The sequence below is a fragment of the Salmo salar genome, chromosome 16 (assembly GCF_965601325.2).
Source record: "Salmo salar chromosome 16, fSalSal1, whole genome shotgun sequence".
In the NCBI taxonomy this organism is placed as follows: domain Eukaryota; kingdom Metazoa; phylum Chordata; class Actinopteri; order Salmoniformes; family Salmonidae; genus Salmo; species Salmo salar.
In genome coordinates, this window is record NC_138306.1 from 46548764 (window position 1) to 46561543 (window position 12780).

Sequence of the window (12780 nt, forward strand, 5' to 3'; positions counted from 1 at the left end):
CTGGAGCAGGGATACAGATATTCTCCCCGTCAAAGAATTCACCAAAGAGACCTCTTGAAGGAAGTTTTCCATGTTGTCCACTTTCCTTTGAGTTATTTTCCCCTCTCTTTGCTCTCTCTTTCTCACACAGACACAAACACGTAAGGATTTCCCCCCACTAATTCAAAGTAAAAATAATTTAAAAAATGAATTAACGCAAGAACATTTGATGTTGTGATTGCATAGGCCTAAGTGTACATCCTCTGAGGCAATACTTGGTGAAAACAGCTTTGGCAGCAATTACAGTTGTGAGCATTTTCTGGTTAAATCATTCCCAATACATAATGCAGCCACCATCATGTTTGAAACTAAGGGTGGTTGTGAATGAGTGACACACACATACAGGAGCACAGGGGACGGAGCTGGGACTCTGGGAGCACAGGGGACGGAGCTGGGACTCTGGGAGCACAGGGGACGGAGCTGGGACTCTGGGAGCACAGGGGACGGTGGGGGGTTACTCATGGAGCACAGGGGACGGAGCTGGGACTCTGGGAGCACAGGGGACGGAGCTGGGACTCTGGGAGCACAGGGGACGGTGGGGGGTTACTCATGGAGCACAGGGGACGGAGCTGGGACTCTGGGAGCACAGGGGACGGAGCTGGGACTCTGGGAGCACAGGGGACGGAGCTGGGACTCTGGGGGGTTACTCATGGAGCACAGGGGACGGTGGGGGGTTACTCATGGAGCACAGGGGACGGTGGGGGGTTACTCATGGAGCACAGGGGACGGGGTTACTCATGCACATAAAGCTTGACTTAATTTTGGTGAAGGGGTTCATCAGGGGGTGGAATAATGTGCACAGCTGGTGCATTCCCAGAGATAAAAGCACAATTATTTCTGATAACGGAATTTATTAATGGTATTTTTGTATCATTATTGTTTTATTGTTATAATTACTACCACAATGACTGCTGGCTTTGCCAATGCTTAAAGTAATAGAGGTATCATAATAATTATTAATCTCTGTGTCCATTCGAATATCTAAATGCATGTTTGTAAGCATACTAAATGAACTGCACCACATCGTCAGGACAGACGTTGGTATTTTTAGGCAGGCTATTCTGTTCAAATTACAGGAGGAACATTTGGGTTGAAGCCATAATCATCTTCCCATGGATATGAAAACGATCTATTAGTAACTCATAGATTACTACTACGCAATTACCATGTTACAATGTAATCTCTTGTATGTACCTGGTCATTTATGCATTTTAAAATAAAGTGCAACACAAATCGCCATATCAAACCACCACTTCATTAACAGACGCTAAATTGCTTGAACGCACATACATTTGACAAATATATATTATTAGTTTTTTACACGGATTTCATTGCCTATATGCATTTAATGTATGTGTTCTAGTGGAAAATTGGAAGAATTTCGAAATGTAATGCACACAAAATGTAGAAATTCTGAATAAATGTAATCTCTGTGAATTTACTGCGGGACAACGCGACTTGAGAGAGGAGGTTTGACTTGAGTGGGTTGAACTGACAAAAAGGTTCGCTTTTACTTAGTCGATCTTGCGCACCGTGCTCAGTCCATGGGATCACTGTGGGGAAACAACTCAGCCACTGGGAAATACACTAAAAGGTTTCTTACTTAACAAATTGTGCCAGTATAAAAGGTTGACACTTGTAAAGAATATTCGCATTGATGACGACTACTATTAAGGTAAGGAAACATGACATTGACATAATTTCTAGATTTTATCAATGTATTTGGCCTAATTTGGTGTCTGGCCATCATTATTAGTAGGTTATGAAGAATTTAAAAGAATGCAAATAAAAGTTGTTCTGTAACAACAACAAAAATACAATTTGCTTTCGAAAGTAATTTAAGATCATATCTTAAATAGGCCTACAGAAGAAATAAAAAAAAACATGTTTGAACAAAATAACGTTCATCTTGCTCATCACTTGCCCATGAGTTTTAAACGCATTTCAAGTGAATGTTAAGACGCCGTTAGATAGTTTTGCAAGTTAGTTCTTGCAAGTTTGTTCTGAAGTTCATGGATTTTTTTCCAAACGTTATTTTTTTTTTTTATAGCTTACTTCATAGTTTACCAATGCGTCACCCCCATCTCATTCTTAGCACAGTTCTGAATCAGAATAACATATTATGCTGGTCATTTAACCTATGCATCAACGCGATACTTTTCCATCTTGTAGAATTCAGCACACATTTCTGAATCAGGTATCATGATCGTCATGTCCATAAAGGGACGATCTGGGTCCGACTTTTCTGATGGTTTGCTTTATCACATATTCCTAAAAAAATGTATTTATCCTCAACTCTTTTACAAAATAATTGCCTCGGTCTCATGTTCACTTGACTTTTGTTCAATTAGCCTACTGAATACTCAATCACCATTCCATATAAAAAGGGCAGGAGTAGCCTGAGCTAGTAAATAGATAGAATTTTAGGAGTCATAAAAAAAATCTACAACAGAACATTTTCTCATGACTGTTCTAAATTGGTATTTTCTATTTTTTTCCAGGAGTTTCATGATTGGGGCCAAGGACATTCTCAGAATATCATGTGGCATTGAGGATTATTTGATTTGAGCGTCTGCAATGACAACCCATCAAGCGTTTAGGATTACCATTGCCAGCTGTGCCTTGACTCACCAGCGCAACTCAATGGTCTAAAATCTTGAACTAAAGAATTTGGGGGATTTCATTAAAAACAGAACCATGGGTGACTCCATGTATTCTGACTTGATAGCCAGACACTACAACTTCACAGGGAAGCTCCGGAAAGTGGAGCAGGATTCCAGGCTCAAAGCGGACTCTGTGGTTTTCATCATTGTATGTTGCTTCATTATTCTTGAGAATGTCTTGGTCCTGCTTACTATTTGGAGGACCAAGAAGTTCCACAAGCCCATGTACTACTTTATTGGGAACTTAGCTCTATCAGACTTGCTGGCTGGGGTGGTGTACACTGCCAACATCCTGCTGTCAGGTGCCAACACATACAAACTGACCCCCACACAGTGGTTCTTCCGGGAGGGTAGTATGTTTGTGGCCCTGGCAGCCTCAGTCTTCAGCCTGTTGGCCATCGCCATCGAGCGCCACCTCACCATGCTGAAGATGAAGTTGCACAACAATGGCAACACGTGCCGTGTCTTCATGCTCATCAGCACCGTGTGGCTGATTGCAGCCATCTTGGGCGGCCTGCCCATCATGGGCTGGAACTGCATCCAGAGCATGCCCAGCTGCTCCACCGTACTGCCACTCTACCACAAGACCTACATCCTGTTCTGCACCACCGTCTTCAGCGTCATCCTCATGGCCATCGTGGTGCTGTACGCGCGCATCTACGCCCTGGTGCGCACCCGCAGCCGCAAGATGGTGTTCCGCAAGGTCTCCAACGGCCGCGGTGGGGGTAGCGCTAGCAGCAAGAGCTCAGAGAAGTCCATGGCCCTGCTGAAGACCGTGATCATCGTGCTGAGCTGTTTCATCGCCTGCTGGGCTCCACTCTTCATCCTTCTGTTGCTGGACGTGGCCTGCGACATCCGCATGTGCCCCATCCTGTACAAGGCCGAGTGGTTCCTGGCCTTGGCCGTGCTTAACTCGGCCATGAATCCCCTCATCTACACACTCACCAGCAACGAGATGCGTCGCGCCTTCCTCAAAACGCTCCTGTGCTGCAGCATCTGCACCCGGCCCTCCGGCAAGTTCTCCCAGCCCATTATTGGTGCAGAGTTCAGCCGGAGCAAGTCGGACAACTCGTCCCACCCCAATAAGGATGAGCCGGAGTACTTGCCAAGGGAGGCCATCGTATCCTCTGGGAATATCACCTCCTCTTCTTAAAGAACCTTCTGGACTGTTGTGTGAAAAGTAGCTCCACTGCTTAGGAAAAGTGGATGTATATATGTTTTTGTGCAGTGTGCAAGTGTGTGTACATTATGTATATAAATGTGTATACGTTGTGTGTGTGTGGTTTTGTTGCCCTGTGGATGTGTGTATGTACAGTATGTCAGTTTGTACAGTAAGTTGCCTCTTCAGATTCCATTTGTTTTATCACTTCTCAAAGTGTCTGTCCATGTCAGAGAGTAGAGATGTAGAGTTGTTTGGTTTGTTTTCTTCTCCTCTTAAAAGACAATGTCATAGGGAAGCACATACAGTATAGCAGCTAAACTATAAACCTGATTTACAGTATAGCACCTAAATTGTAAACCTGATTTACAGTGTAGCACCTAAACCTAATTTACAGTATAGTACCTAAATTGTAAACCTGATTTACAGTATAGCACCTAAATTGTAAACCTGGTTTACAGTATTATGAGAAGACGTTTTTGTCGAAGGTATTTGTTGTATTTAGTACAGCACTTGTTGTAAAAGTGCTAAATAAGAACCATCAACCCATTATAGGCGTTTACTGATTCTCTATAATGGGTGTTGATGGAAGAGTAAAAATTGTTTGTAGTGCTTATTGTTCTTATTGAAATATTTAAGAAATACAATGAATGAAGTGCTTGTGTATCTTCGACTTAACTCTGAAGGCTAGTACAATGTCAATTCTACCCCCTGATTGAAAATGTATTTTGTACTTGTAATTTGTTTTATTTCACTCTTATTGGATAAAGTTATCTTTGTAGCAAAGCAATGTAGTTGCAATAATAATTTATATTCAAAACAGTGAAAAAGGCGTTTGGTTTGTGTGACAAATCTTTTTTATCCAGTTATGATTTTATTGTCCTTTCTGTTTCGCTTTGAGATGAATATACTGTAGCTCCAGCCATTCAACATATTTGTCTGTCCCTCAGTTACCACTCTCAAAAAAACCTTTCAACTCTCTTGTGAAAACCAGCATGCCCCAGTAGTAGGGAAGGTCATGAGGTTGAAAACAAAAAAAGATTGAAGTCAAAGGATAACCAATAGCACTGGTCCATTCCTGAAAGTACCGACCCCAATAATTACTTACATTTTCATAATGGAACAAGTTAATGACAATGGGCACACATCACCAATATCTCACTGGAATCCTCCCATATAGATTTGTTGTTGAGAGTACCGTTAAACACCCATGGACAAGTACAATAACGCTTTTCAAGGGTCACGTAATCACAGTTTGCCAAATCCCATGTGGACCTAAGTCATATTTTGCACGTGTTTTGGTTAGCTCTTAATAAATATTGGAAATAAAAAATTGTATTGTTGTCTTCTCTTGTTGTCTTTTCTTAACGGACAGGCTCAGTACAGAATGTTGTGACATTAAAGAAAAAAACATATTTTTGTAACATAAAAATTGTCATTTTGTTACCAGTTGTCATATTGTTAAAGTCGTCAAAGTTGGGTTAAATGAGGGGTTCCGACTAAGTTCTGCCACCTAAAGGTGGGGGACAGTAGTGGGAATTGGATAAATATCTGTTAATAATAGGCTAAACATCTGAAAGCAGCTAGTTTGGGGGACAGGTCCAACAACTTACCTAGCTGTTTCAACAGCAGTCCTGAATAGGGTTGCAAAATTCCAGGAACTGCCTCTGGAAGTAACGTCAGCACAATAACTGTTTGTCGGGGGCTTCATGAAATGGGTTTCCATGGCCGAGCAGCCGCACACAAGCCTAAGATCACCATATGCAATACCAAGGGTCAGCTGAATTGGTGTAAAACTTTCTGCCATTGGACACTGGAGCAGTGGAAACGGGTTCTCTGGCGTGATGAATCACGCGTCACCATCTGGCAGTCTGACGGACGAATCTGGATTTGGCGGATGCCAGGAGAACACTACATGCCTCTATGCATAGTGCCAACTGTAACGTTTGGTGGAGGAGGAATAATGGTCTGGGGCTGTTTTTCATTGTTCGGGCTAGGCCCCTTAGTTACAGTGAAGGGAAATCTTAATGCTACAGCAAACAATAACATTCTAGATTATTCTGTGCTTGCAATTTTGTGGCAACAGTTTGGGGAAGGACCTTTCCTGTTTCAGAATGACAATGCCTCCTTGCAGTAAGCGAAGTCCATACAGAAATGGTTTGTCAAATGAGATGTTCGACAAGCAAATGTCCATACTCATGTAATGTATATATAAAACACAGTTAAATCCCGTTTTTGACTGCACTGGGCATTTAAAGTCTATGGGGAGGCAAACTCAAGTCGTACTGTTTTATGATAAGATACTTAGCGCCTCCCTGTGGCTATCTGCTGTTATTGCTTCATAAAGTTGTTTTTTGGTTCAACATTTAAATGTCTTTACATTAATATGTATGGCAGGTGTAATTCAAACGCATTATGAGATCGCGCCTGCACATATGACCAATGAACAATGTTGCTACTGACACATCACTTTCACATTATGTATCATATGTTTAATGTCAACTATTTAGGAAAAATTTGAATGAAAATGACCTACCTGCTTGGCCCTTTAAGCTCCTTGTCCACCGCCTGTTCTGTTTTTTTAGCTATTGTCCTTTCATCGGCTGTTGCTATACTAGCTTGCTTGCATGTTTTAGCTAGCTAGAATTCAGGCCTACATTGAATTAGCTTGCTCTATGCAAGATTAAATGACTCGGTTATCTTTTAGGAGATTCATTTTCCGAAATTAAATAATAAAATACTCAACAATTCCCTCCAGTAAGAGCCTACTACCATGTATTGTAGATATGTAGTAGTAGAGTAGTGGCCTGAGGGCACACACTTAATGTGTTGTGAAAAGTGTTATGAATTGTAATGTCATGTAATATTTTTAGTTGTATATAACTGCCTTAATATTGCTAGACCTCAGGAAGGAGTAGCTGCTGCCTTGGCAGTAGCATAATGGGGATCCTTAATAATGACAAATACTGCTGCTCATTATCAGACAAGCTGACGCGGGAATCGAGCCCTTCAAACTCGATTCAAGCTGTTGGATACTTTTTTTGCAACTTTCGCAGGCAAGTCTTTTATTTCAACTTTTGCGGATGAGCTACTACCTACTTGGTATACAGAGACATCACATAGAACTGTGTTACTTAGTAAACTCAACTTCATATACCTCTGGTTTGAGTTGAGTTGCAATGAGTGTCGAGTCTGTCAGTTGATACTTGTAAAACTAATTTTCATATTTAAATGCCTACCGTGTACCTATGTTTGTCCTGTGTACATGCAGGCTTTTCTTTGTGTGCTGAAATCCGCCATTTTTTTGTGACGTCTGTCAAATTGCGCTCCGTAATCCACTGTTTCCCAATGGAGGCTGAAATTACGACTTCAACCGTGCGCTACCACTCGATACTTTTACAATGATCCATTCTATAACTCTTACTGTGTACCCGTGCTTATCCTGATCGTTATAGAGTTGTCAGTCGGAGTTGGAATCCATCGTTTTTTTAATAAAAAGTTGCATTCTGTGCATCCCCTGCCAAAACGAAAGAATCTGCTGCTCTTTCTCCGTTAACAAACAAATGGCTCCCTTGGCAGCGGTACAATTTTACTTTTATCAAAAACTACGCATTTCAGCACCCAAGGAAAAGTTTGCAGTTACACAGGACAAACATAGGTACATGGTAGGCGTTGAAAAATTGTTATTTTTTTTACAAGTATCGACTGACACTGACTCGATGTAGTCGTAAGTACACACCGCCGACAGTTATTGCAACTCAATTTTATTGAGATGTATATGGATTTGAACGCGATCAGGATTAAGCATTTATGGGCCCTGGAAATGGAGGGATAGCACTAAAAGTGGTCAACATAATTTATCTGCAAGAAATATTTGTCAAAAATGAGTGCATACATGTTATAAACAACATTTTGGGAGAATACAAGAAAGAATTGAGTTGAAAAATGAATAATTGATAGAGTACTGTGGATGACAATATCCCTGTGGACCTCCCATGCCCTTGTAACCTTGTTGTGAATCTAAAGTAAACAAAACGAACAACATTAGACAAAGGGTCAGGTTTGAGTTTGTTTCCAGCTTCACAACCCCAGGACACCATGTGTGTCCATGTCGTTTTTATTGAGCCTTTGGTGAGTGTACTGTATTAGGCTACATTATTTTCTGATTCCAATTGTTTTTCTATCAAGTGATTTTGTTTTGATTCCTGAAATAAATATCACACTGTTATCATCTGCAAAAACGAGTACATCATAATGTGACAGCTGTCTCTCTGCTGTGCTGTTTCAAGGTTCTGGATATACTTTACAGAATGTTATTATTTGCACTTTGCTTTTCTTTGCACTGTTTCGGCCATTGAAACCAACTATAGAAAGAATTATCAAAAATAACCCAGCACGGCAAGTAAGTAATGATCCACTAATTACAAGTTGTTGGGGTAATCCGAGTAACCCAACCCGTTAGGTTAATCACGCAGCCCAGCAGCACTTGGTCAAAATAACCCAACATGTGTTCTATGCTACATTGACCCAGCGCTGCGTTAGGTTATTTCACTAAGTTGGCTTGTTAAACACATCATTTTTTGGTGTGCACATTTGGTGAGTGTCCAGTTCCGTGTATTACTGTTTCCAATAGTTTTAATCAAGTTAAAATGTTTTGATTTAAGAAAAAAATATTACACTATTTTTAGTGTTGACTGTAAATGCACAGGTTGTGTTTATGGATACACAGTGGAGGTGAACTGTATACCCCACACCAACCACACCACCAGTTGTAGGGTGGACAGGGATGGAATTAATCTCGATCAGATTCCTTGCAAACACAACATGACTATAACTAACCCATAGCCTATGAAATCCCTATTCGACAATTACTACTACTCCCATTACTACTGCCATCACTACTGCTGCTGCAGTGCTTGTTGTAGCGCTGAGTGGAAATAGGAAGAAAGTGCATTTTGGGGCATATAAAAGTGTTAAATACAAAGTGTTGACAGTGCTGAGTAAGAACTTCAACATAAACTCACTCATAAATCATTTTTGCTGTTTTCGTTGACAGCCTCTCTCTAGTCATTGTTTTAAACGTTTTGAAATCTCACAGTATTAACTTTGCTGTAGCTTTCTTTTATGCCTGCTACGTTACTGCATGTACTTCACCTGAGCCATCCGACTGGCCAGCGGTAGGCCTATAGTGCACTTGATTTGCTCTCTGGGCCCGCCGGGAAGGAAGAAACACATTAAATGGTTCAAAATGGCAACAGTTCGACCTACACGGCGTGCAGGGCAGCTGAATCGGGTACACCTACTGTCAACAGCCCCAGACGAATAATAGGAACACAAGGCTTAATTGTTTTTTTTACAGAAATGTTTGGTGATCGACTAGGAATGCCTTGGAGATTGACCAGTGGATCACGATCGACCGGTTGGTGACCACTGCTCTAGAAAGTTGAGTGAAGTTCAATCTCATGCTTTTCTCTGTGGGCTGACATTTCTGTACGACAGTTCCGGGGAGCTGTGTGGCAGTCTTAGAGGGAACATTGCTGATGATTCAACCATATACGCATCAGCAACCACAGCTAATGAATTCAATGAAACCCTTAACAAAGAGTTGCCGTCTGTTTTGGAATGGGTGGCCAGTAATAAACTGGTCCTGAACATCTCTAAAACTAAGAACATTGTATTTGGTACAAATCATTCCCTAAGTTCTGAATCTGGTAATGAACGGTGTGACTGTTGAACAAGTTGAGGAGACTAAATTACTTGCCATTACCTTAGATTGTAAACTGTCATGGTCAAAACATAGATTCAATGGTTGTAAAGATGGGGAGAGGTTTGTCCGTAATAAAGATATCCTAAGCTTTTTTTGACACCACACTCCACAAAGCAAGTCCTGCAGGTTCTAGTTTTATCTTATCTTGATTATTGTCCAGTCATATGGTCAAGTGCTGCAAAGACCTGGTTAAGCTGCAGCTGGTCCAGAACAATTATACACGACACTGACACACACACACACTTACCCCACTGCCCTTAACCAACACAAAAACATCCTGTGGCGTTCTGCATTAGCATCGAACAGCCCCCGTGATATGCAACTTTTCAGGGAAGTTAGAAAACAATATACACAGGCAGTTAGAAAAGCCAAGTCTAGCTTTTTCAAGCAGAAATTTGCTTCCTGCAACACAAACTCAAAAAAGTTCTGGGACACTGTAAAGTCCATGGAGAATAAGAACACCTCTTCCCAGCTGCCCACTGCACTGAAGATAGAAAACTCTGTCACCTCCGATAAATCCACTATAATTGAGAATTTCAATAAGCATTTTTCTACGACTGGCCATGCTTTCCACCTGGCTACCCCTACCGCAGTCAACAGCACTGCACCCCCCCACAGCTACTCGCCCAAGCCTTCCCCCTTTCTCCCCCAAATCCAGTCAGCTGATGTTCTGAAAGAGCTGCAAAATCTGGACCCCTACAAATCAGCCGGGCTAGACAATCTGGACCCTTTCTTTCTAAAATTATCTGCCGAAATTGTTGCAACCCCTATTACTAGCCTGTTTAACCTCTCTTTCGTGTCGTCTGCGATTCCAAAAGATTGGAAAGCAGCTGCTGTCATCCCCCTCTTCAAAGGGGGGGACACTCTTGACCCAAGCTGCTACAGACCTATATCTATCCTACCCTGCCTTTCTAAGGTCTTCGAAAGCCAAGTCAACAAACAGATTACCGACCATTTCGAATCCCACCGCACCTTCTCCGCTATGCAATCTGGTTTCAGAGCTGGTCATGGGTGCACCTCAGCCACGCTCAAGGTCCTAAACGATATCGTAAACGCCATCGATAAGAAACAATACTGTGCTGCCGTATTCATTGACCTGGCCAAGGCTTTCGACTCTGTCAATCATCACATCCTCATCGGCAGACTCAATAGCCTTGGTTTCTCAAATGATTGTCTCGCCTGGTTCACCAACTACTTCTCTGATAGAATTCAACGTGTCAAATCGGATGACCTGTTGTCCGGGCCTCTGGTAGTCTCTATGGGGGTGCCACAGGCTTCAATTCTTGGGCCAACTCTTTTCTCTGTATACATCAATGATGTCGCTCTTGCTGCTGGTGAGTCTCTGATCCACCTCTACGCAGACGACACCATTCTGTATACTTCTGGCCCTTCTTTGGACACTGTGTTAACAACCCTCCAGGCGAGCTTCAATGCCATACAACTCTCCTTCCGTGGCCTCCAACTGCTCTTAAATACAAGTAAAACTAAATGCATGCTCTTCAACTGATCGCTGCCCGCCTGTCCAGCATCACTACTCTGGACGGTTTTGACTTAGAATATGTGGACAACTACAAATACCTAGGTGTCTGGTTAGACTGTAAGCTCTCCTTCCAGACTCACATCAAACATCTCCAATCCAAAGTTAAATCTAGAATTGGCTTCCTATTTCGCAACAAAGCATCCTTCACTCATGCTGCCAAACACCCTTGTAAAACTGACCATCCTACCGATCCTCAACTTCGGCGATGTCATTTACAAAATAGCCTCCAATACCCTACTCAATAAACTGGATGCAGTCTATCACAGTGCCATTCGTTTTGTCACCAAAGCCCCATATACTACCCACCACTGCGACCTGTATGCTCTCGTTGGCTGGCCCTCGCTTCATACTCGTCGCCAAACCCACTAGCTCCAGGTCATCCACAAGACCCTGCTAGGTAAAGTCCCCCCTTATCTCAGCTCACTGGTCACCATAGCAGCACCCATCTCTAGCACGTGCTCCAGCAGGTATATCTTTCTGGTCACCCCCAAAGCCAATTTCTCCTTTGGCCGTCTCTCCTTCCAGTTCTCTGCTGCCAATGACTGGAAGGGAACTCCAAAAATCTCTGAAACTGGAAACACTTATCTCCCTCACTAGCTTTAAGCACCAGCTGTCAGAGCAGCTCACAGATCACTGCACCTGTACATAGCCCATCTATAATTTAGCCCAAACAACTACCTCTTCCCCTACTGTATTTATTTATTTATTTTGCTCCTTTGCACCCCATTATTTATATTTCTACTTTGCACTTTCTTCCACTACAAATCTACCATTCCAGTGTTTTACTTGCTATATTGTATTTACTTTGCCACCATGGCCTCACCTAATTTGCTCACATTGTATATAGACTTATTTTTCTACTGTATTATTGACTGTAAGTTTGTTTTACTCCATGTGTAACTCTGTGTTGTTGTATGTGTCGAACTGCTTTGCTTTATCTTGGCCAGGTCGCAATTGTAAATGAGAACTTGTTCTCAACTTGCCTACCTGGTTAAATAAAGGTGAAATAAAAAAAAAAACTTAAAAAAAAACTAGACATGCCACCAGGGGTCTTTCACAGTCCCCAGGTCCAGAACAAATTCAAGGAAACATACAGTATTAAACAGAGCCATGAGTGCATGGAACTCCCATCTTATGTAGCACAAGTGAACAGCAAACCTGGTTTAAAAAAAAACAAATAAAGCAACACCTCACAGCACAACGCCTATCCCACGTGACCTACTTGTTGTGTGTATGTATTGACATGTATGTGTAACTGATGTATATTGTGTGTGCATATATGTTCATGTTTTGAAATGTATGTAAATTGTAAAGTCTTTTGTCTGTAATGTCTTTTTCGTTACACGTCGGACCACAGTAAGACTGGCTGTCCCAACTGGAGTTGGCTAATGGGATCCGACGGGGACCAATACGAAAAAAGTATCAAAATGTAGGCACTCTGGATAAGACTGTCTGCTAAATGACTAAAATGTAAATAAAAATCCTAATAAAATAAAATCCTCAACTGTCAATCAATCAACTTTTGGGCTCCCAAGTGGCGCAGCAGTCTAAGGCACTGCATCTCAGTGCTAGAGGCGTCACTACAGACCCTGGTTCGATTCCAGGCTGTATC

The 12780-nt window shown here is 42.0% G+C and overlaps 1 protein-coding gene across 1 annotated transcript; it reads left to right on the plus strand.

Annotated features, from left to right (window-relative positions):
* The first annotated feature begins 1552 nt into the window (after positions 1-1552).
* Positions 1553-5197, plus strand: s1pr1 (sphingosine-1-phosphate receptor 1). Its single transcript, XM_014149427.3, has 2 exons — positions 1553-1714; positions 2541-5197. The coding sequence occupies exon 2, from the start codon at positions 2737-2739 to the stop codon at positions 3853-3855; it is 1119 nt and encodes a 372-aa protein (XP_014004902.1). The 5' UTR covers positions 1553-1714; positions 2541-2736; the 3' UTR covers positions 3856-5197.
* Positions 5198-12780: the final 7583 nt, after the last annotated feature.

Bases quoted from the DNA above. Each gene is read 5' to 3' on its own strand.
- s1pr1 (XM_014149427.3), top strand. From the start codon at position 2,737: ATGGGTGACTCCATGTATTCTGACTTGATAGCCAGACACTACAACTTC.